Source organism: Pristis pectinata, chromosome 5 (genome assembly GCF_009764475.1).
Source record: "Pristis pectinata isolate sPriPec2 chromosome 5, sPriPec2.1.pri, whole genome shotgun sequence".
Taxonomy (NCBI): domain Eukaryota; kingdom Metazoa; phylum Chordata; class Chondrichthyes; order Rhinopristiformes; family Pristidae; genus Pristis; species Pristis pectinata.
In genome coordinates this window covers 78205493-78227250 of record NC_067409.1, presented here as the reverse complement: position 1 = coordinate 78227250, position 21758 = coordinate 78205493, and the positions used below count along the sequence as shown (strand labels likewise).

At 39.3% G+C, this 21758-nt stretch overlaps 1 protein-coding gene across 4 annotated transcripts in view; it reads right to left on the bottom strand.

Moving 5' to 3' along the window:
* LOC127570627 (F-actin-uncapping protein LRRC16A-like) overlaps positions 1-21758 on the bottom strand; it is a 261851-nt gene that overhangs the window by 46958 nt on the left and 193135 nt on the right. For all 4 annotated transcript variants that reach the window (XM_052016361.1, XM_052016362.1, XM_052016358.1 and 1 more), the window contains exons 24-29: positions 19953-20051; positions 18719-18847; positions 16934-17062; positions 11346-11521; positions 7405-7492; positions 2952-3101 (exon numbers count right to left, since the gene is read on the bottom strand). In XM_052016361.1, the coding sequence (XP_051872321.1) occupies positions 2952-3101; positions 7405-7492; positions 11346-11521; positions 16934-17062; positions 18719-18847; positions 19953-20051 (771 nt within the window). The remainder of the gene's footprint in view (positions 1-2951; positions 3102-7404; positions 7493-11345; positions 11522-16933; positions 17063-18718; positions 18848-19952; positions 20052-21758) is intronic.

The window sequence follows — 21758 nt, the reverse complement described above, 5'->3', positions numbered from 1 at the left end:
GCTGATTTGACAGCTTGGGTTTTAGACTGTTAATTGAAAACAGCTCATATTTTACTTAATCAGTCTGATGGCATTATGATTGATGTTGCATTTGGTAGATGGAAGAAGAGACACAAGAGATTCAGCAGATGCTGGAATCTGGAGCAACGCACACAAAATGCTGGAGGAACTCAGCAGGTCAGGCAGCATCTATGGAGAGAAATAAACAGTCGACGTTTCGGGTCGAGACCCTTCATCAGGACTAGAAAGAAAGAGGGCATTTTGTGTGTGTAGCTGGAAAGTAAGAGAGAAGTTTGTGTGTGTAGTTGGAAGAGGAGGTTGTATTTTAACTGAGCATTAGCTTAACACACTATCAGCATCCCAAGTGATGGATCTATTTCAGACAATGTTATGGAGACATAAGAGAGACTGCAAATGCTGGAATCTTGTGCAAGAAACAATCTGCTGGAGGAACTCAGCAGGTCGAGCAGCATCTGTAGGGGGAAAAGGAATTGCAGGCTGCAATCCTGATGCAAGGTCTCAATCCAAAACGAAGACAACCCCTTTTTTTCCCCTCCAGATGCTACTCAACTCACTGAGTTCCTCCAGCAGATTGTTTATTGGTTCATACAATATTATGTCTGTCAAGTTGCTTCCAAATGACCAACCTTAATTAATAAAAATTGTAAATAAATGCTGCAAAATATAGTTAATTCAGAATTAAATCACTAGCAATGGAAAAATAGGTAGCAAATGAAGAAAGAGTCCATGTGAATTTATTGACTAAATTAAAGTGTTCCTTCATTAGCTAACACCAGGAGAATGGAGGGGGAAAATGACATTATATATTTCAAAGTTCACAAAAACGTGTTACACCCAACCAAATGGAGTATGGGTTGATCAAGATTAATAAGTGACAAGAAATCAAAAGGTGTCCATTAAATCAACTCAGTCAAATATACCTGCCCAATCCTCAACAGTATTGGTCTCCTTGGCTGATGGAAAAACTGTGGATTATTCAGAAAAAACCTTCTAACCACAAAGAGGTCCTGCGGGAATGCTGATGCTCATATCGCATAATTTTAGCTAATGGGTGCAGAAGCAGGCCATTGTTTTATGTGGAAAAGCATTTCTTGACTTCATTCCAAATTGCCTTACTTGAATTTTCAGGGTGTTCTCCCTGGTTCTTGATTCCTTTCACAGAAGAAAGAATTTTCTCATATATACTCTACCCAATCCTCTTAAAATGTAAAACGTCTCCATCTTGCATACTCAAAGAAATAAAGCCAAATTTTGAGCACGACTTTTAGTACTGGCACCTAATGTACTTCAATCAGCTTATCTAACTCAACTCCCACTTTAACAATATCTCCAACCCAGCAATTTTTATACATAAGGTAATTAAGGTAGAAAGCCTATTCTCACTGTTAAGACCTTAAAAACCTTAGCACCGTTGAGGTGTGAAAAGCAAACCAACTATCTCCAACTTCAATCTTGTGCAATGGGACAGATTAAGACAACTGTGGATGTTGTATTGTGATTAATGCTCCAAGAACCACATCCGTTTCTTCACACTCAAGAAGATATTCTCTGGGAGACAGACCCTGCACCCTGAGAATTCCAATAACAGAAAATTGTTTAATTACTTACTACTGTCAAAACTGATGTAGATTATAACAAAACTACAGCTCGATTTTGTGATCAGTGGTGAAATCATAGCACTTGAAGTAATCTGCCTACAAAGAAGCCGATGGCAACTTCTGGTGCAAATACACACATACAAAACTGCTTTAAGGCTCAAGGCAAATTACAATATTCCATCAGCTTAGAATAATACTCCTCTTCACATCAACACATGCATACATCATAAACAGTGCTATGCGGGATTTGACCCTCTTTATAATAAACCAGAATCTACAGTAAAACTCTCAACATGCCAATTAACGAGGATTCTTCTCTTTCTCAAACTAACTATTCACTTTTTAAAACTAATAATAGAAATTGCATACTGATCAAATCGTTCACTATTTTCAAATTATTTGATTCTCTTAAACATTACTAGCGGAGGAACGTTAAGTACAAACACCACTGATGCCAATTTCTAAACATGCATTTGGACCCCAGTTGCATCTTGAGTAGTAACATCACCAAGAAGGACTCTGATGCCTTGACATGCAATTCTCCAGCTGGCAAATGATTTAATTAGATGAAGCTCAAATATGGAAAATTTAAGCCATGAAATTAGGATCAATCAGAAGCAAACATGCTTCTTTTAGGTGCATCTTTCTTTTTTAAATATAGAAGCACACTTAGTTATAAAATTTTTGTATAAAAATAAGACTGTATTGCAAACTGTATTAGAATTCTTTGACATGTATTGGGAGAGTTTTCTGTTGTGAGCTTCATACTCCAGTTCTCTATTAATCAGTTACTGGGGTCACAATCATAACTCACCTCTAACCTTGTTTTGATAACATGCTGAATGACGATTATCCTTCTCAGAATGTGGCTGGGAATACTGGTAATGCTGTCAAACAGGCTCAATGTCACTAACTTTAATAGGTAGTTCTTAAATAAAACAACAAGGGCACTGTAAACTATAAAAGGTTAGTTTATTTAAATACTTTCCCAAGTCTACAGACAACTCATGTTGTTGTGGGAGTTATTAGCGCTTCCTACTGATATAAGTGAATTTCAGGATCTTACCCACATATAGTACTGCAGTGGATAAGTAGGATATTGCCATCCTTGCATTCTGTCACCAGGATAATATTGTTCAAAACAGTAAGTTCATGTATCTTCAGCATCCAAGCAATGCAAATAGCCTCACTGAAGGCAAAGAATACATTCAGCGTTGACTTTTTTTAAAAAAATCAAATTTATATACTTTGTTCTTTAGAATAAATGCTCCCAGCAGTGGGTAAAATTGACAGAATGTACAAAGGGTTTGATTCAATATGGTATCAGCTTACCATGCAGGTATCGAGTTCCTCCAGCCTCTCCAATTCTGTCAGCTCCTCAGCAGTGACAGCTAGTCGCTTCGCTGTCTTCTCTTCCAGCACTTCTATTTCTGTGGACTCCTGCCGTGGCAGTGGCTTTCCGCGTTTTGTGAGATGGTTGGCCTATCCCATGAATTAAGAGCAAATATTCCATCAACAAGAAGTGATATACACTGCAAATTAGTTTTTGCTGTCCATGTTCTGAACAGAATGATTCTTGCATGATAATTATGGAATCCTATAGATTACTAATTATTATTATTAGGAAGAACTTCAGCTCTATTGTAAGGGAGTGTCCAAGCAAGTTACATCTAAGAGAGGGCAAGATGTCTCTTTACAGTCCGAAATGGTAAAGGTTTTGCAAGGTGTCAATGTTGGAATTGTTTAAATGTTTTACAATTTGAATCCCAGCCAAGGGTGTTGTCACAAAATATTGCTTTCAGCAAGGCATGCACTCAAGGGTATGAGATTACTACACAAGCAATCCTCTTGTATCTCTGCCTGTTGAACAGAAAGGAAATGCCCAGCAAGCGTAAAATATCAAAGAATGTATCTTGGCTGTCATGCGCTACAAAGGGTTGGAGCATTACATGCAACAACCCCCTCATTCCTAGTCAAAAGTAGCTTTGCAGCAACTAGTAATATGGGGTCTGCAGTTTTGAGTTCCACTTTTATTTAAATTGCCAAAATTGAAGCTTGATAAAACTGGGTGGAGATAAAACAGAATAATTTTCTCAGATACCAAAATGCAAGCAGCAATCTTTAATACATATGGACACTGTGGTGACAATTAAATTTTCAGTGGTATGTCCAGTACTTGCAATTGTAATACTATCACGCTCCATGGTATAGAAGGCTTGCCTCCTTTAATTAAAAATCAGATCTCACACTAAGCCTTAAATCAGTTATTCACTGAGACATAAGAACATAAGAAATAGGAGCAGGAGTAGGCCATCTGGCCCGTCGAGCCTGCTCCGCCATTCAGTAAGATCGTGGCTGATCTGGCCGTGGACTCAGATCCACCTACCTGCCTTTTCCCCACAAACCTTAATTCCCCTACTATGCAAAAATCTAACTGTGCCTTCAATATATTTAATGAGGTAGCCTCTACTGCTTCCCTGGGCAGAGAATTCCACAGATTCAGAAAAGCAGTTTCTCCTCCTCTCCATCCTAAATCTACTCCCCCAAGTCTTGAGACTATGTCCCCTAGTTCTAGTCTCACCTACCAGTGGAAACAACCTTCCTGCCTCTATCTTAGCTATTCCTTTCATAATTTTATGTTTCTATAAGATCCCCTCTTATTCTTCTTTGTTCTTCTTATTAAGCTGGCCTTGCTGACTCAAATCTCTCAAGCCGATGTGATTATCATCCATAATACTGCAAAACCAATATAAAATGGTGGGTATGTGAGCTGCCAGAGGAAGTGGTAGAGGAGTGTACAATTACAATGTTTAAAAGAGATTTGGACAGGTTCATGGATGAGAAAGGCAAGAAGGGATATGGGTCAAATTCAGGAAAATGGGACTAGCTCAGGAAGGTAGCTTGTTAGGCATGGATGAGTTGGGCTGAAAGGCCCTTTTTCCATGCTGTGTAAATCTACAACTCTATAAATATTCCTAAGGATATCTTAATGATGATTAAGTATTGTTAATGATCTTTCAGCATCCACAACTTCTGCTTCAATACCCAATACAATTTCTGCCAGAGGTTCTGTCCTTGGTTAAATGCTAACCCAACGGTCTCTCAGTTGGACACAAAAAAATCCCACTTTTGTAAAGAAAGGCACTGTTCAATCTTAGTATTCTGGCCAACATCCATCCCTCAACTAACATCACTAAAATAGACTAATGTGCAATTATTACTATACCATCAGTGGGAGCAGATACAAAATGGCTGCCAGGTTTCTTGACAAGCTGACCACACTCAAAAAGATGCATATTATTGGCGGGAGAGTGCTTTGCAATGGCCGAGGTGTGAAAGGTGCCTACATAAATGTAGGTATTCATTTTTCTTTCTTACTAAAATAGTCTTGCACCACCAATGATTCCTCCTTTCCCCTCTCACTTTTCCGTGAGGCTACAGCTGGTAACCCTTCAAGTCCACTCCCAAGCTTCATCTATCTTCACAAATATCACCTGCCTGCTCCATCCCTTTCCACGGCCCCCCTCATCAACCCTGTTGCCACAAATGCTTATTCTCCTTATGTTACAGTTGTTAATTCACCATTTTCCATCCATGCCTCCAGGAAGCAGAACATTTCAGATCTGCGTTTCTACTTGAGAATGTTGACCAAGACTTTTGCTCTATTCTGTCTATGGAGATTCAAATGAAACCCTGATAATTAACAGGATTACATGTCACCATCCACCTAGAGGAGGTGCATCTGAAGTGATTCAAATCTAGCCTTTTCAATTCATCAACTAAAAACAGTTACAAAACTTGAATTTAATTAAATATACATATGGGTTAACTACTGAATCATGAGAACTATCCATACTTTGAACGAAAACTACATTACAATTGAATTAGTTGATATGTATTTTGCTTTTTAAATGATTTGAAAAATAAATGGTTATCAGTGACAACAGAAAATTCAATCTTTTGCAAGTTACATGTAGCAATTCTGGTATCAAAATGCAAGGGACATTCTTCTGAAGTGATCTCTCTCCCGGTCTAACAAATTTTCTTCACTAGGATTCTGGTGCTTGGAACTTCATCAATGTTTGGATAGCTCTTGGATTTATTCTAATGTTTAGCATTTTTGTTGTAACTGTATATTTCTCTGATAGAGTGATATTAAAAACATACTGAAAACTTGGGTTGCGGTATAGAATGAGCATCATTTATAGGGCCATTCAGTACGATGATCGAAGGGAAAAGAGAAACACTGCACTGCACAAAGCAAACTTCAACTCAAAAGTAAACTTTCATGAATGTCATTTCACCACAATACTTCACAAAGTAGCTTGCAATGTAGAATAAGAGAGCCTGAGAGCAAAGCAAATTATTTCAAAGATGTATGCACAGCTTGTACTCTAAAGTCAAACTCTGGGACCTAATTACAAGGTTCCTGCAAACATTTAAGTATCATAGTTGCTACAAAATGCTTTATATCACAGGTAACATTTGGCAGAATGATCTGGAGGTGTTCATCTCCTCTCCAGGGAAAGCATACTGCACCTGGTATTCCGGCAAAGTCTCCTGAATACTAATTGGGCATGTGTCTGCTTAGCTTAAACAGGATCAGAGGGTTCAAGAGCAGTACCAATATACATATCATATCATCGTTGCATGAATTGCATCAAATGTGTCCTAATTGTCTGGGGATGTCTGAACTGTGCTGTGTTTTTTTTCTCAGTAGTGGTGCTGAAACTACTTCAAGAGGTATAAAGAAAGTATCAAACCCAGTTAATGAGAAAAGGGGATGGATTCTTGTTACTCTTGGTTCAGTGCGAGACCACAAACTGAACAAATTGTAAGTCTGCTCATCTGAACCAGCATGCGATCCAACTACCCCGTCCACCAAATTTAAAGACGCTGTCTGCAAGAACCCTAAACAGCTCACAATTATTCACTGCAAATGGAATTATGAAGAATGCTACATAAGCAGCATATGGCTTGACTGAGAGTCTTTGCTTCCTTGACCAACAACTACATAAAGGCTATGTTGAATGACAATTCAGTTTACTCTTTGGAGAAAACTTCAATGCCATGGCTCTTAGAGAAGGCACCACATTTGAACCCCAAGGGGACATGTAGAGGTTCAAAATTATGTACTGCCAAGTCCAGTTTTGACAACTCCCAACACCACTCCTCAACTTGCTTCAAGCTGATGCTGTTCCACTGACATTTGACTTCATGAAGATCAATTACGATAATTTGACAAGATGACTTTATAAGTATAAAATGGAATAAAGGGGATAAATATTTAAATTGAAGAAAAAGAGAATGATGGGAAATTGTGAGATGGAGGAAATAATTTATGAATTGTTCCAGTAAAAACAAACAGCATAGACACCTCCTTCAGTGACGTAAACTTTATAACTCCATGACTGCATATTCTCAAGTACTAATCAGGACCAAGTCTGCTTGGTGCCCAAGACCATTACAGCTTCTGTGCTGCAAGATTTCCTCTTGCATGAACCAGCATTATTTAATTTAGTTGCATGTGTAGACTTATATCTAAACTTAAGTTGGGAAAGGAAGTGGTTATTTGTACTAATACTGCCAGAAGCCTAACTATCATTGCAGTGAAGTGACACACAGTAAACCATAGGCAGTGGAAATATTATTACAAGCAAGATGCAAAACTACGGTTGTACTTCATGGTCCTTCTAACCAAATTTCAAAATCTTATCTATCATTTCTCATTAAAAGTATTCAAGTAAGTGATGAACAAGTCAAACATTGTAGGTTTGCCACTTACCAGTTTGTGCTGTGAGCTTGATAGTGCTTCCAAGATTTCATCTACTATATGATCAGACAGAAATGATGCAACGGTCAGCTTGACTTCACTGCAGGAGAATTGCAGAAAGATAACAGACAGAATTCAATCATCTTCTATAACTTGGGGAACTCATCATGTTTACATAGATGTATTTTCTTAAGTCTTTAAGTTCCCTATAAGTTAAACTCATGATCACTCCTGTTCCATATTTTCACTTCCCTCAAAGAGTATGTTCAATTAAAAGTGAAATTATAAGGTGTTTTGGATCAGGAACTGGGTAAAACCCCACAAGTAAGTCTGGCTGGGTCACTCAGTGACTGGAGGGTGAACCTTTCATTCTAACTGTTGGGATTTAACCCTAAAACCAAGGAATGTCACAAATTTGCTTCACAAGAACACAACAGGAGCAGGAGTAGGCCACCAGGCCCCTCAAGCCTGCCCCACCATTCAATATCACGGCTGACCTGTCCCAGGCTTTAATTCCTCCTCTGGGCCATTTCCACATGACACTCAATTCCCCAATCTTTCCAAAACTTATCTGATCTCCTATTTAAATACCTTCAGTGATCTAGCCCTCACAATCTGCTGAGGTGGAGAATTCCAGAGATTCATTCCCTCTGTGAGAAGAAATTCCTGTGTACCTCAGTTTTAAATGGCCATCCCCTCATTTTGTGATTGTCCCCTCGTTCAAGACTCTCCTATTAACAGAAACATCTCAACTCCTACCCTATAAATGCATATATAAAAATATATTTTTGTTTAAAAATACAAGATGGATTTTTAAAAAAAAGATTAAACTATATGCATCAATAGAAAGCCTTTGTAGAATTATGCATTATGTGAACTTTGTATCAGGATTACTATTGATGGTTAGAATTTGATCATTCTGTGCAGAAATAAATCACACCCCTCAGTGCCCAGAAAATCCAAATTTCGTATGTGCAGTATCTGTATCAACACTTCAAATGTGGAAAAGACTGTCTTTTAATCTGTTGCACAAATATTAAAGAATAACCATGAATTAAATCTTGGACTTCAACATTTTTCCTTCAAATCTATTGCAATTCAAACTACTCCACAGAGACATTAAATATGCAACTAAGACATGTTTACTGCATTTATGAATTTCACTTAATGGACAGATTCGAACACCTCAGAAAAAGCATCTGAGGAGTGACCTAATAAAGATCTTCAAAATTATGTGAGGTTTTGAGGTAGAGCGAGTGTTCCCATTTGTGGGGAAGAGCAGAACTGGGAGGTCTCATTATAAGATGGTCACCAAAACATCTAAGAGAAAATTCAGAAGAAACTTCCTTATGCAAAGAGTGGTGACAAAGAGGAACTTGCTCCCATAGGGAGTGGTTGAAGGAACAGTACAGACAAATTTAAGGGGAAGCTGACAGGGATACATAGTAGTAGAGTATGGGTCTCACTGATTGATTTAGGTGAGGAAAGTTGGGTGGAGGCCCTAATAAAACATGATTGTTAGTAATGACCTGCAGGGCTAAATGGTCTGTTTCTGTATATTATATGTAATTGAATGGAATGAAATCACAAGCAGAATGGGATAATGCAGCACTGTAGTGAGATAGAGCAACAAACAACAGTGCAGAATGACATGATTTGGTTGTATCCCTGTTTGCTAAATAGCAATGTGAGATCTGGTTACTTACCTCATCACTGATTGTGAAAGGTTCCGGTACACAAATTAGGTGTGAGTGATTTGCAGTGCCTCAAGGACACAAATTTTATATATGCATGGAAATATAGGTTTAGTTATGCAAGTTTTCCTGCAAAAGTGGATTTGCTTTATAACCATACTTCAAATACACGGGAGCAGATAGGTGATATGGGTTTTTTTTCTGCACAATCCAGTAAATGCTACATTGACTGGAATTTTCCTGATTTCGATGGTTCAAAACAGTACAAAAGATCCATCCCAAACAGCTATACTGTGACTCAAAATGACAACAGAAGGTGCTTTCTGTTAAACTCATCAACTTCTATGATATATTCTTATGATCGTCAATTTTGCTGGTGGTTGGATGGATTTATCAATTCCAAACCACCAGTACAAGTTCAAAAAAAATTACAATCTAGCTTTAAGTATAATTATTCAAAAATACAAGGAAGAAAAGGAATATGGGAAGTAGGGTGTTCAAACCCACTCCACTATAAGTTTATGACCTCTTCTACCTCAACTCTACCTTCCCACACTTTCACCATAATTGTTTAATTCTTTTGGTATCTAAATATAGGTGTTCCTCAATTAACAAATGTTCTACTTACACATTTCTGCTATAACGCCACTGAATCTTTAGGGTACATATCCTTGATTTACAAACCTATTTTTTTACTCTAAAGAATAGCACTGTCCACCCACGGGAATACGTTGTACCAAACAACCCACAATGCATTTTGCTCAGCCTTTATAATTTACAAAATTTCACTTAGCAAAATTTTCTTCAGGAACACAGTCCTTCTGTAAATCTATGAACACCTGTATCTTTCAGGCTTTGTCTTGAACATACTCAGCATGGGATTATCACCAGCCCAACTAGTCAGAGAATTTCAAAGATTTGCAACATTTTGTAGAAATAGTTCCTCACCTCAAAGCTCCACAGCCTTATCCTGACACTATTATCCTCAGCATTAGATTTCCAAGCCAGAAGAAATGTTCCTCCAGCATCTACCCCTTTGTAGCAAATTTTCCACAGTAAACCTTTGAGACTTTGGTAGTGCCACACTAGCAGATTTCCAGGATGTTACTTCTATTAATATTGGTATTGGTTTATTATTGTCATTTGTACCGAGGTACAGTGAAAAGCTTGTCTTACAAACTGATCGTACAGGTCAATTCATTACACAGTGCAATTACATTGAGTTAGTACAAAGCGCATTGATGTAGTACAGGTAAAAACAGTAACAGTACAGAGTAAAGTGTCACAGCTACAGAGAAAGTGCAGTGCAATAAGGTGCAAGGTCACAACAAGGTAGATCGTGAGGTCATAGTCCATCTCATTGTATAAGGAAACCGTTCAATGGTCTTATCACAGTGGGGTAGAAGCTGTCCTTAAGTCTGGTGGTACGTGCCCTCAGGCACCTGTATCTTCTACCTGATGGAAGAGGAGAGAAGAGAGAATGTCCCGTGTGGGTGGGGTCTTTGATTATACTGGCTGCTACACCAAGACAACAAGAGGTAAAGACAGAGTTCAAGGAGGGGATGCTGGTGTCCATGACCTGCTGGGCTGTGTCCACCACTCTCTGCAGCTTCTTGCGGTCCTGGGCAGAGCAGTTGCCATACCAAGCCATGATATATCCAGATAGGATGCTTTCTATTGTGCATCGGTAAAAGTTGGTGAGACACAGTCCACCAGTTGTTGAGAGAAAAATTGGTGGGACAAAGTTGGAGGGTACACAGTCCACCACACACTTGCTGATAAAGTCCATGATGGCAGTGACATACTCATGCATTGTGGTAACACCCAAAGGAACTTCTATTTCACTATTTTAAAAACATGTTACACAGCAGTATAATACATTTTCCAGTGAACCAGGTGAGTTTAAAGGGAGCAGGAAGTATAAAAGCATTCCAGACCCTGATTCCTGCTGCAAACCCAGCCACATTTCTGACCCCTGGTGTCTCAGATTCTAACTCTGGTTCCAGCCACGCACCCTGCCCACAGTCCGGCCCCCTGGTTCACATTGCAGACTAATAAACCAGATGCTGAACCATCGGGATTTCCGAACAATTGAATGCTGGATTATTGGCATTTTCCTGTGTGTTTTAATAAATGATTTTAAACTCATCGTACCCAAAGTTTTAAATGTTAAATGACTTCATCTGCCTGTTGTAAATAGTACACCACTGTACTCTACAGACAACCACAGATGTAGAATGTAATCAAATGTTAAAATACCTAATTTTATTAAGAATATCGATGCCTGATTGCTCAAGCAGAACGTTCTTGATAAAGGTCCGTGGGATGGAAACTTTCTCGGTGGAGGCCTCTATTAAATTCTGCCGCAGGTGGGCTTTTTTCATCACATGAGGGCAGAGTCCTTCAGCTGCATCAACCATGGACTCCAACATAGTCTGTAATGGAAAGCAAAACTCAGAAGGGGAAAAAGTTAAAGCTGTATTCAACTGGGCAAACAGCAAGCTAACAGTTATACACGTGCAGGGTTTTTGGCAGGAGTGGCTTATTTATGCAATTGCCTGAATTAGTTGTCTGATAAACAGGAGAAGCCCAATTAAACAATTATCTACTCAGTATTCTTTTAAGGGGGAGCTCTAAAAAATCTACTTATCACAATAGCACAATGCTACAGATGTACTGTGTTATTTTTAGTAGAGTCACATCCACCACCTGACTTGTCACCACACTGAATAAGATATAAAATTAAAAATACTCTTCAGTAAAAACTTTAGCTGAGATAAAGATTTGTTGTCCACTCTTGTACTACAACAAAAACTTGGAACTCTTCCATTTCTACTAGAAAGCAAAATCAGACCAAAGTTCCCATTCTTCCCTTTGTGCCTTTACCTCTCCGTATCTCTGTCACTTACTGCAGCCCTACATTCATAGCCCATTGAACACATGTTATTGCCAACCCTTAAAGCCCAAACAACTCAACTCCACATACTCCAATACTTGTTCAGTCCTCAATGTTGTGTGCATGAGGATTGGGCACAGTTGTCTTATTGATGGTTTAATCCTAAATTAAAACACCACAATGTATTTGGATCAATACATCAATTACAAATTAATGGCAAACGGGAGCTGAATGTACTAAATCATCAGTTACATTGATGCAATCACGAAGAAGGCAGTCAGCAGTTCTACTTTGTTAGGAGTTTGAGGAGATTTGGTATGTCACCAAATACTCTTGCAAATTTCTATAGATGTACGGTGAAGAGCATTCTGACTGGTTGCATCACAGCCTGGTATGGAGGCTCTAATGCACAGGATCGCAAGAGGCTGCAGAGGGTTGTAGACTCAGCCAGCTCCATCACAGGCACAACCCTCCCCACCATTGAGGGCATCTTCAAGAGGCGGTGTCTCAAGAAGGCAGCATCCATCACTAAGGACCCACACCATCTGGGACGTGCCCTCTTCTTGTTACTACCATCAGTGAGGAGGTACAGGAGCCTGAAGACTCACACTTAACTCCTTCCCCTCTGCCATCAGATTTCTGAATGGTCCATGAACACTACTGTTATTCCTTTATTGCACTATTTATTTATTTTGTAATTTATAGTAATTTTATGTCTTTATAATGTAGTACTAACGCAAAACAATAAATTTCACAAAATAAGTCAGTAATAAACCTGATTCTGATTCATCAAAATTCTATGGTAAACATTCTGAACCCAGGATGAGATAAAGGTTTAGTAAGCCCGTTAATGTTGTTGAATATGGTCATGTACAAGTTTATCTTAGGAAAAAACTTTCGATGTGCATTGTAGGTGGGTAGTTGAATCTGGGGTGACCAGATGGGAATGTGGGGAGAATAGTAATTAATAGACAGGGAACTGTCTACTGGAGGTAGCATTGAGGCTATTATATTAACTGATTAATGCCTAAAACCATCACACTGTGCCACACACATGCTGTGTCTTGCAATCAGCATATGTAGTGTCATATCAGAAAGAGTTGAAAACAAATATGCATTTCTGTCTGTTAATGAAACCTGTCTAAAGGGCAGAGAATACAATTTTCATCATCTTGCTGGAGGAGATAGATGCCTCTTCTGTGGCAGAAATCCACACTCGATGATGATAGCTGTCTTGCAAATGAGTTCACATGAATGTCAAAGAATTAGTAAGGAATCAGGTGATAATAAAAAAAAGCTGTAATGATATTAAATCTATCAGATTCAATAGTACCAATAAGCTTTTAAAGACGCACAACTATTCTCTCCTATCGAGGCGAGGACATCTTAGATAAGTTGAGAACATCAATCTCACTTCCCATTTGTACTTATTGTCAAGAAAAGCTCAGAATTACTTAGACATTTTTAGTTGCTATTTGATTGTTTCACATGCATGTTAAACTGTAGATGTTATAAATTATGTAGGACTAGGTTGGGATTTGAGTAAAATATAGTTTGGGGAAAGCGAATAACTCTAATGACTGGACAAAAGAGATTTTCCTTTTTGATTAAAGATAAATATGTACATCAAATTTTTGCTAACCTTTTTGTGCACAGTGTAAATAAGTGAGAGATGGACAACTCAGACAATGTGTTGACACTGGTGTTTCACAGGACATTTTGCAGGACACATTGCACAATGTGGGTATATTGGGGGATGAGAGTTTGTGTAGTGTTGAATGTTGTTTAAAGTACGCTATCAACTTTTATTTCAGGTATACAAGAAAAATTGTTCTATTTAGAGTCATGGAGTTATACAGCATGGAAACAGGCCCTTCGGTCCAACTCATCCATGCCGACCAAGTTGCCTACCTGAGCTAGTCCCATTTGCCTATGCTTGGCCCATAACCCTCCAAACCTTTCCTATTCACGTACCTGTCCAAGTGTCCTTTAAACATTGTAATTGTACTCACCTCTACCACTTCCTCTGGCAGCTTGTTCCACATACCCACCACCTTCTGCGTGAAAAAGTTGACCCTTAGGCCCCCATTAGATTTAAATGGGTGTCACTTAAACCCATGCCCTCTAGTTTTATACTCCCTTATCCTGGAAAAAAGACTGACTATTCTCCTTATCTATGCCCTCATGATTTTATATACCTTTATAAGGTCAACCCTCAGCCTCCTACGCTCCAGGAAAAAAAGCCCCAGACTATCCAGTCTCTTCTTATAACTCATGCTCTTCAGACCAGGTAACATTCTTTTGAATCTTCGCTACATTCTTTCCAGCTTAATGACATTATTCCTATAGTCAGATGACTAGAAACGCACACAGTACTGCAAGCGCCATCTCACCAATGTCTTGTACAGTTGTAACATGACATCTCAAATCTTGTATTCAGTGCCCTGACCAATGAAGGCAAGCATGCCAAACACCTTCTTCACCTCCCTGTCTTCCTGTGTCACCACTTTCAGGGAAGTATGCACTTCTACTCCAAGGTCTCTCTTTTCTACAACACTGTGCAGGCCCTGCCATTTACTGTGCAAGTCCTGCTCTGGTTTAACTGACCAAAATGCAACACTTGTACTTGTCCAAGTTAACTTCCATCTGCCATTCCTTTGCCCACTTTCCCAGCTGATCTAGATCCTGCTGTAATCTTAGACAACCTTCTTCACTGTCCACTACACCACCAATTTTGGTGTCATTTGCAAACTTACCAACGATGCCATCTACATTCTCATCAAAATTGTTAAGATTTGTTCAACATTTTCTCTAGAGACAGCCACTGCCTATTTTAGCCACTATCTATTTCAAACATTTGCATTTGCGTGGATGGAAATATTAAATGTGAGTGTAAACTAGTCAGTGTAAAATACTTTTAATATAAATTGTTAGACATTGGAAATCAAACTTGATGTGTGTTAAGAAAACAAATGTTCTAAAAGTCTGTTATAAATCACGTTTTGATATCTTGTGCAGATGGAGTTATTGGATATACACCCGTTTGACAATCTAACACCAGATCAGACTCAACCACACTTAAAGGATAGTTACATAGTTACATTACACTTTAAAAAATATCACTTCCCTGAATATGCAAGCTCCAAGTTACTGGATCAAACAGTTAAATTAACAACTAGTACAAATGGAATCTTCTGTCAAGAAAAAAAAACGATTTACTTTGTCGGTGCAGATCTTGCTCACCTGGCCCCACCACTTAGAGTTACCAGCCTTGATCTCCCCACATCCATACTTAACTTGTCTTGATGAGGACCCATATTGTTGGCTGAAGCAACTCCACTGGCCTGGCAGGAGGGTCTCCAGGAATACAGCGAGAACGCTCTGCCTCCAAAACAGCCCTGACAGCCTGCAAAGTCCCTCTGCAGCCACTTTTAGCTCCACCTGTCACCTCCCAGCCTCTGTGTCGCTATTTCCGTTCTTCCCTCCTCCATCTGCCTATCACCCCTCCTCACCTGGATCCACCCGTCACTTGCTAGCTCTTGTTCCACCCTTTCTGGCCATCTCCCTTCTAGCTTTCAGTCCAGATCAAGGGTCTCAACCAGAAACATCAACTGTCCATTTCCATTCACAGATGCTGCCTGACACGCTGAGCTCCTCCAGCGGATTGTTTGTTGCTCCAGATTCCAGTATCTGCAGTTTCTTGCATCTGTTGTCCCATAGTTAGTTTTGCCAGCTATCGAAGTTGAGAGGGTAATTTAATAGCTTTTAAATGTCTTTTTCATGCCTCTGACATCAAAAATCTGTTAAAACTGAGGGTAACAATTTAAAATGTTCTCATAGAATTTTAATAAAAATGTTAAAAACACAAGTTTAAAAAAACTAAGGTCAAATAACTTATTTAAAAAAATCCCTAATTCATAGCCTTACAATCCTCGGTGAAATGAGTAACGTCTCAGACCCAGGACCTGAGAGGCAATTCACTGGAATAAACGCTGAGGAATTAACGTTTCTTTATTAGTCACACGTACATCAAAACACACAGTGAAATGTATCTTTTTGCATAGAGTGTGCTGGGGGCAGCCCGCAAGGGTCGCCATGCTTCCAGTGCCAACATAGCATGCCCACAACTTCCTAAACCGTATGTCTTTGGAATGTGGGAGGAAACCCACACAGACATGGGGAGAACGTACAAACTCCTTACAAACAGCAGCTGGAATTGAACCTGGGTTGCTAGCGCTGTAAAGCATTATGCTAACCGCTACACTACTGTGCCTGCCCCACGTTAGTGTAGCAGTTATTCTGGGCCCTGTTGATGCCTCAGTTCTGAATCTGTCAGTGAATTTGAAACTTCCATGTTTCACAGCACCGGTGTGGAAGTCCCAGACTTAATGCCATTAAATGCTGAATTTTCTGTCCCCAGCTGCCAGCATTAGCCAGCCCAATCAGTATCAGAGAACGCCAATAATACTTAGTCCACATCAATGAATGCCATCTCGTTATTCGATTGACCCAGATGTTATTCCTATGTCAACAAAAGTCAAACACACTACTTGCTGCAGACATTAATCAATGACTAAAAGGATTGAGGTTTTATGATTCCCAAGGCAGACAGAAAACATCAAAATTTCCTGTCTAATCGCCATAGTACAATGGGTGCAAACAAGGATTAAGAGTTTTAAATTTGGATAATCAATTGAAACTTTCATCTGGCACTGCTGCTGTCACCATTGAATAGGCACTTTGCATAATAAGCAGCATCATGTTGATTGGAATTTCTACTCTTATGCAGCATTAAATGTCCTAATCTTGCTGTTATTTACAGCTAGATGCGTACTTTGGACAACATGAATCCAAATTAGAACCTGCTGATCTCAGATCATTAACACTACCAGATAATAGGCAACATGGGTTTGTAATCTGGTAGATTATGACTCCAATCACATGCAGGTACCTTGAGTTGTTCATCCACAACCCGTGTGACTTCTCCAGCCATGGATTCCAGTTTTTCCTCGATGGGATTGGATGAGCCATTGAATCCAGCCCAAGAAGCTCCTCGCAGGTGGTAAAGATTTGGCAGTAGCTAAAGGCAAAAAGGTATTTTGTTACATGAATTACCCCTTTCCTAATGAACAAGACAACAGTAGAATTATGAACAATACTACAGCAGAACAATTTAATCAAGTACATTTCTTTAGTTCAGCTGGCTTATCCAAGAGGAGTTGAGAAATGTGCACTAGCAGGTCCCAGATTTGACTCCTGATTTTAGCCAGGCCAAGTTTTACACTGAAAAAGATATGTGTGGAGGCAGCTTCACTTGTATTTAACGAGGTACATCACATGATTAATCACCATGTTCATAGTGAGTTATTCACATTTTACCCACATAGACAAATTTGACTTCTTTTTCCTCCCAATGCCTGGCACAATTTCAGAATGTCAAAAGCAAATCACGATGCCCATTCCTCATACAGCTGGAAGGTCTAGAAAGTTATTAATATCACCTCGTACAAAGTGTTTTCTGTGTATGCATTTGCAAAAATTTACTGCAGGAAATTTACTTTGACGATGTTACTACCCATGGCTTGCTTATCTTATAATGGAATACCCAGTTGCCACATTAGGGATTAAAAGTAACTTATTCTGTTTCTCTAGGAATGAAGGAAACGGGCTCAATAGCATAGTGGTTATGTTACTGGATTAGTGATCCAGACACTTACACTAAAACACTGAAGCATGAGCTCAAATCTTACCATGGCAACTGGGGAATTTAAGTTCTGTACTAAAAAGCTGGTATTAATAATGGTGATGACAAACTACTGGATTCATGTCAAAACTTACCTACTTCAGCTTTTACTTCCCAAGAGGGATGTGGAAGCAGAGAACCTCAAAACATTTAACATGTATTTCTATGGAAATAATCTATTAAAAGTAGTGGAAGTGCTGTAAGCTACAGGCCAGTGAATGAGAGCTGGGAAATGGGACCGGGCTAAATTGCTCTCTTTTTGTTATCATTGACAAGAAAGGTCATATGCTCTTTTCTATGCCTTAAAAGTCTACAATTTTTACTTTTGCCATGCCTTAAATGTGTTAAATTGTGGTAGAAAAGGATGAGAGAGGATAGCAATATGAAGTTCTATTGCCCAAAACCTAGACCACGAAGCACCACTACTTCGTGCACTACATATCAGAATTTCCATGAAAAATAAAGCGGCATAAGAGTCAAATTTAGAACCCACTTCCGTAATTTCCAGTTGAGCCTGCGTGGCCCCTGTACCACCTGTGCAGCAGCAGGCTTCATCCAAATGGGGACCTCCCTGAGCTGGTTGTAAATTGCTATTTGCAACCTGACTTGAGTGTGATGCTCTTCTGGAAAAAGAGTGACCTGACTCAGCACACTGAACAGTCACATAAAATGTTTGCGTAACATGCCACTTTGCACCAAGAGCAGGGAACAAAGTGTGCGCATGGGATCCTGCAGGTTGAATGTGCATGGCACTCAGAAGTCTTCCTGGAGGCAGCAGGCACTACAGTTCACAACTCTATTGACAGCAAGATACTATTAAAGAAGATGAGCCAGCATTTAGCATTCCATGAAAGGTATTTACATCCACAACTTGCCTACATTAGTATCTGATTATTATTCATGAATAAAGAAGCACTCTGAATGCTTCATGAAAGCATTAGTTCATAAAATAAATTCTTAAACTCGTGTAACTTAAACAATTTGAGGTCTAACCGTTTTGGAATTTTTGGCATCCCTCATGAAGTTTTCAGCAAGCCGCACGTCTTCTTGCACAGTATCTCCAGCCGAATTTCTCAGTGAGTTAAGATGATCCTGTACTTTTACACACATCCGGTCAATCATCTGTTGACAAAAAGCACTGTTAATTCTGGAATCAACGCTGCATTTAGAACATCGAAACCAGCACATCAAGTCAGCTACTCGAGAATTTAATTCTCACAATCAAGTAAAAGATCCTTCAATTGTCTGGAGCTATCTGTCCCTTAAAAGATATTCAAGGTCATATTTCATAGTTATGTCACTGTAAGTAGTATTTAGATTAATTGTACAATTCTTACATTTCTGCTTGTAGATGCGGGTCTTAAATTATTGTACAATAACTATATTCTTTATATCAGAAGCCAAACAATCAGTGGAGCTGTTACATGAAAACTTTGTTGGAGCTTTTCCTCCAAGTCCTGTTGCATCAACCAGCACATCCATTTGTCCCTATATGTGATAAATCATGATTAAATATTGATAAAACTATCAACACAAAACCATTTTAAAATTTGGAATGTTTGAGCTACTTCTATGATGGCTCCCAGCACTCCTCTCACCCCTCCAGTCTAATCAAGTTTATCATTCGATTACCATTCCTTGACCCATCAGTCCCCTTATTGGAAGCATGTCCATCTGGATTCACTTTTCCAAGCTGCATTCCTTAAGTCTGGATGAATGCCACAATCCCATCGAACTCTTGCCCTTTTCCTAATCCCTCTCCAAATTTTTCTCCACTGTCCTCAAATGAAGCAATAGCATAGAACTGTTGAGCTGTTTAACTGCTGTAGTCTGGATCTCACTGCAAGTTCTCCCTAATGGTAGAATCTGGGGAGATTTGATGGGAACATGGGGAGAATAAGTTAAAGGAAGAGTGAGTGGAGGAATGGCATTCCTCTGTGAGCCGACATGGACTCATTGGGCTGAATGGCCTCCTTCAACGTTATATGGAAAAATGAAACAAACAGAAAATGGTGGAGGTATCATGCATGGCTTTGGTAACTTGCACCACGCAAACTTAAAAATGAAGGTCTGGATAAAGTGTACAGAAATATTTTAAATTATTCTGGCAGTCTGAAATATATCTTGACAAGAAGCTTACTCCATCTAACACATGGAATTATTTTCAAGTGTGTTTGCAGACTTAGAATTGATTTCTGGTTTCAGATATATTTGACTGCATTCATACCTGCTGGGTGGTACTGGTGACAATGCCTTGTTGTAACCTGTAGGCCTGTTCCTGCAGGTACTTTCTGGTCTCGTGATTCCGCAGCAGATAGTTCTCGATCTGGAATGAAGACGAAAAAAATCAAGACTTTCCAAATCATCAATGCATTTGCATGAATTGCTACTTTTGGTTTTAGTCTTTAAAAAAATGTTCTTAAATAGTTTTTGCTTGTTTTTAAATGTCACAAACCTGCAGAAACAAATCAGAGTCTTGACAGCAGTAAGGTTGGGAGCAGGGCCAAATCAGATGCCAATGTTCTTTTTCAGACTTAGTGTGGGGAGAAATAGTGGTGGGAAACCTGCTCTGAACTGTGTTTGTGATGGGATATCTTGGACCTTGTTTGTTGGTCAATAATTAGAGTGGGTGATTTGACTCTAACCATATTTTTTGAGTTATTACATGTTAATATATTTTAAGATGAAGAATAAAGCGTATTTGATAGATCTTCTCATTATCACCATTTTCATTTATTATATTGGATATTTATTAAAATTAGTGTCCTCTTACAGCAAGCATCTGGCTTAGACAGAATATATCATAGCTACTGTACTTTAGGCCTAGAAAGCAGTAGTAATATGCAGTGACAAAAATCTGGACACATCACCAAAAAAGTAAATTCCAAGTAATCGCTCAGCTCAAAATGAGTCATAGAGCAATACAGCATGGAAACAGGCCCTTCAGCCATCTAAGATGCCCACTTAAGCAAGTCACATTTGCCCACATTTGGCCAATATCCCTCTAAACCTTTCCTATCCCTGTATCTGTCCAAGTGTCTTTTAAATGTTGTTATTGTACCTGCCTCAACCACTTCCTCTGGCAGCTCATTCCATATACCCAACACCTGTGTGAAAAAGTTTCCCCTCAGGTTCCTTTTAAATCTTTCCCCTTTTGCCTTAAAGCTATGCTCTCTAGTTTGTTCCCAGGGAAAGAGACTGTGCATTCACCCTAATTACAGCCCTCATGATTTTATACACCTCTGTAAAGTCACCCCTCAGTTTCCTACACTCCAAGGAATAAAACCCCAGCCTGCCCAACCTTTCCCTTTATCTCAGGCCCTCAAGTCCTGGCAACATTCTTGTAAATCTTCTTTTAACTCTTTCCAGCTTAATGACATCATTCCTATAACAGGGCAATCAAAACTGTACATAACACTCTAGGTGCAGCCTCATGATCAACCACAGTTTAGGAGAGTGATTCAGGAAATTTGTGGAATGTGCTGGGAGTTCAGCACATAACAAATCCATGGTATCATCAAAGAAATGCATGGGACGTGACTGTGAGGGGGTGGTGGGGAGAGAAAGCAAGTGTAGGAGTACTATGATCAACTACTTTTGTGGCTAAAGTCACGTGTAGGTCACACAGATTGGTTGGGGAGGGGTGGTGTGGGTTCCAGTATCTATGTTGGGCAAATATCACAATAAAGGGCAGAGTAGGGGTGTAATACCTCAGCAGTCTAAAAGACAACTCTCTCGGTCAATATGTTTCCAGATGACTAAGGAAGCAGCGCTGGAGGAGAAATGAAGTGGAACAAGTGGAGGATGTTTCAGTGGGAAAACATTTAAGAAACAATAATCATAATATCAGTAAGATTAGAGTCTTTATGAGAAAGAACACAAGCGACAACATAACATGAGAATGCTCAGCTGGAAGAGAGTTAATTTTGGTGAGTTCAAAGGGCACCTGAGCCAGGGGGAGTGGAATCAAAGATTCCCAGGGGAATAGGAGACCGCAAAGAAGAAAGATATTTCCTGGGGCCAAGATTACTGT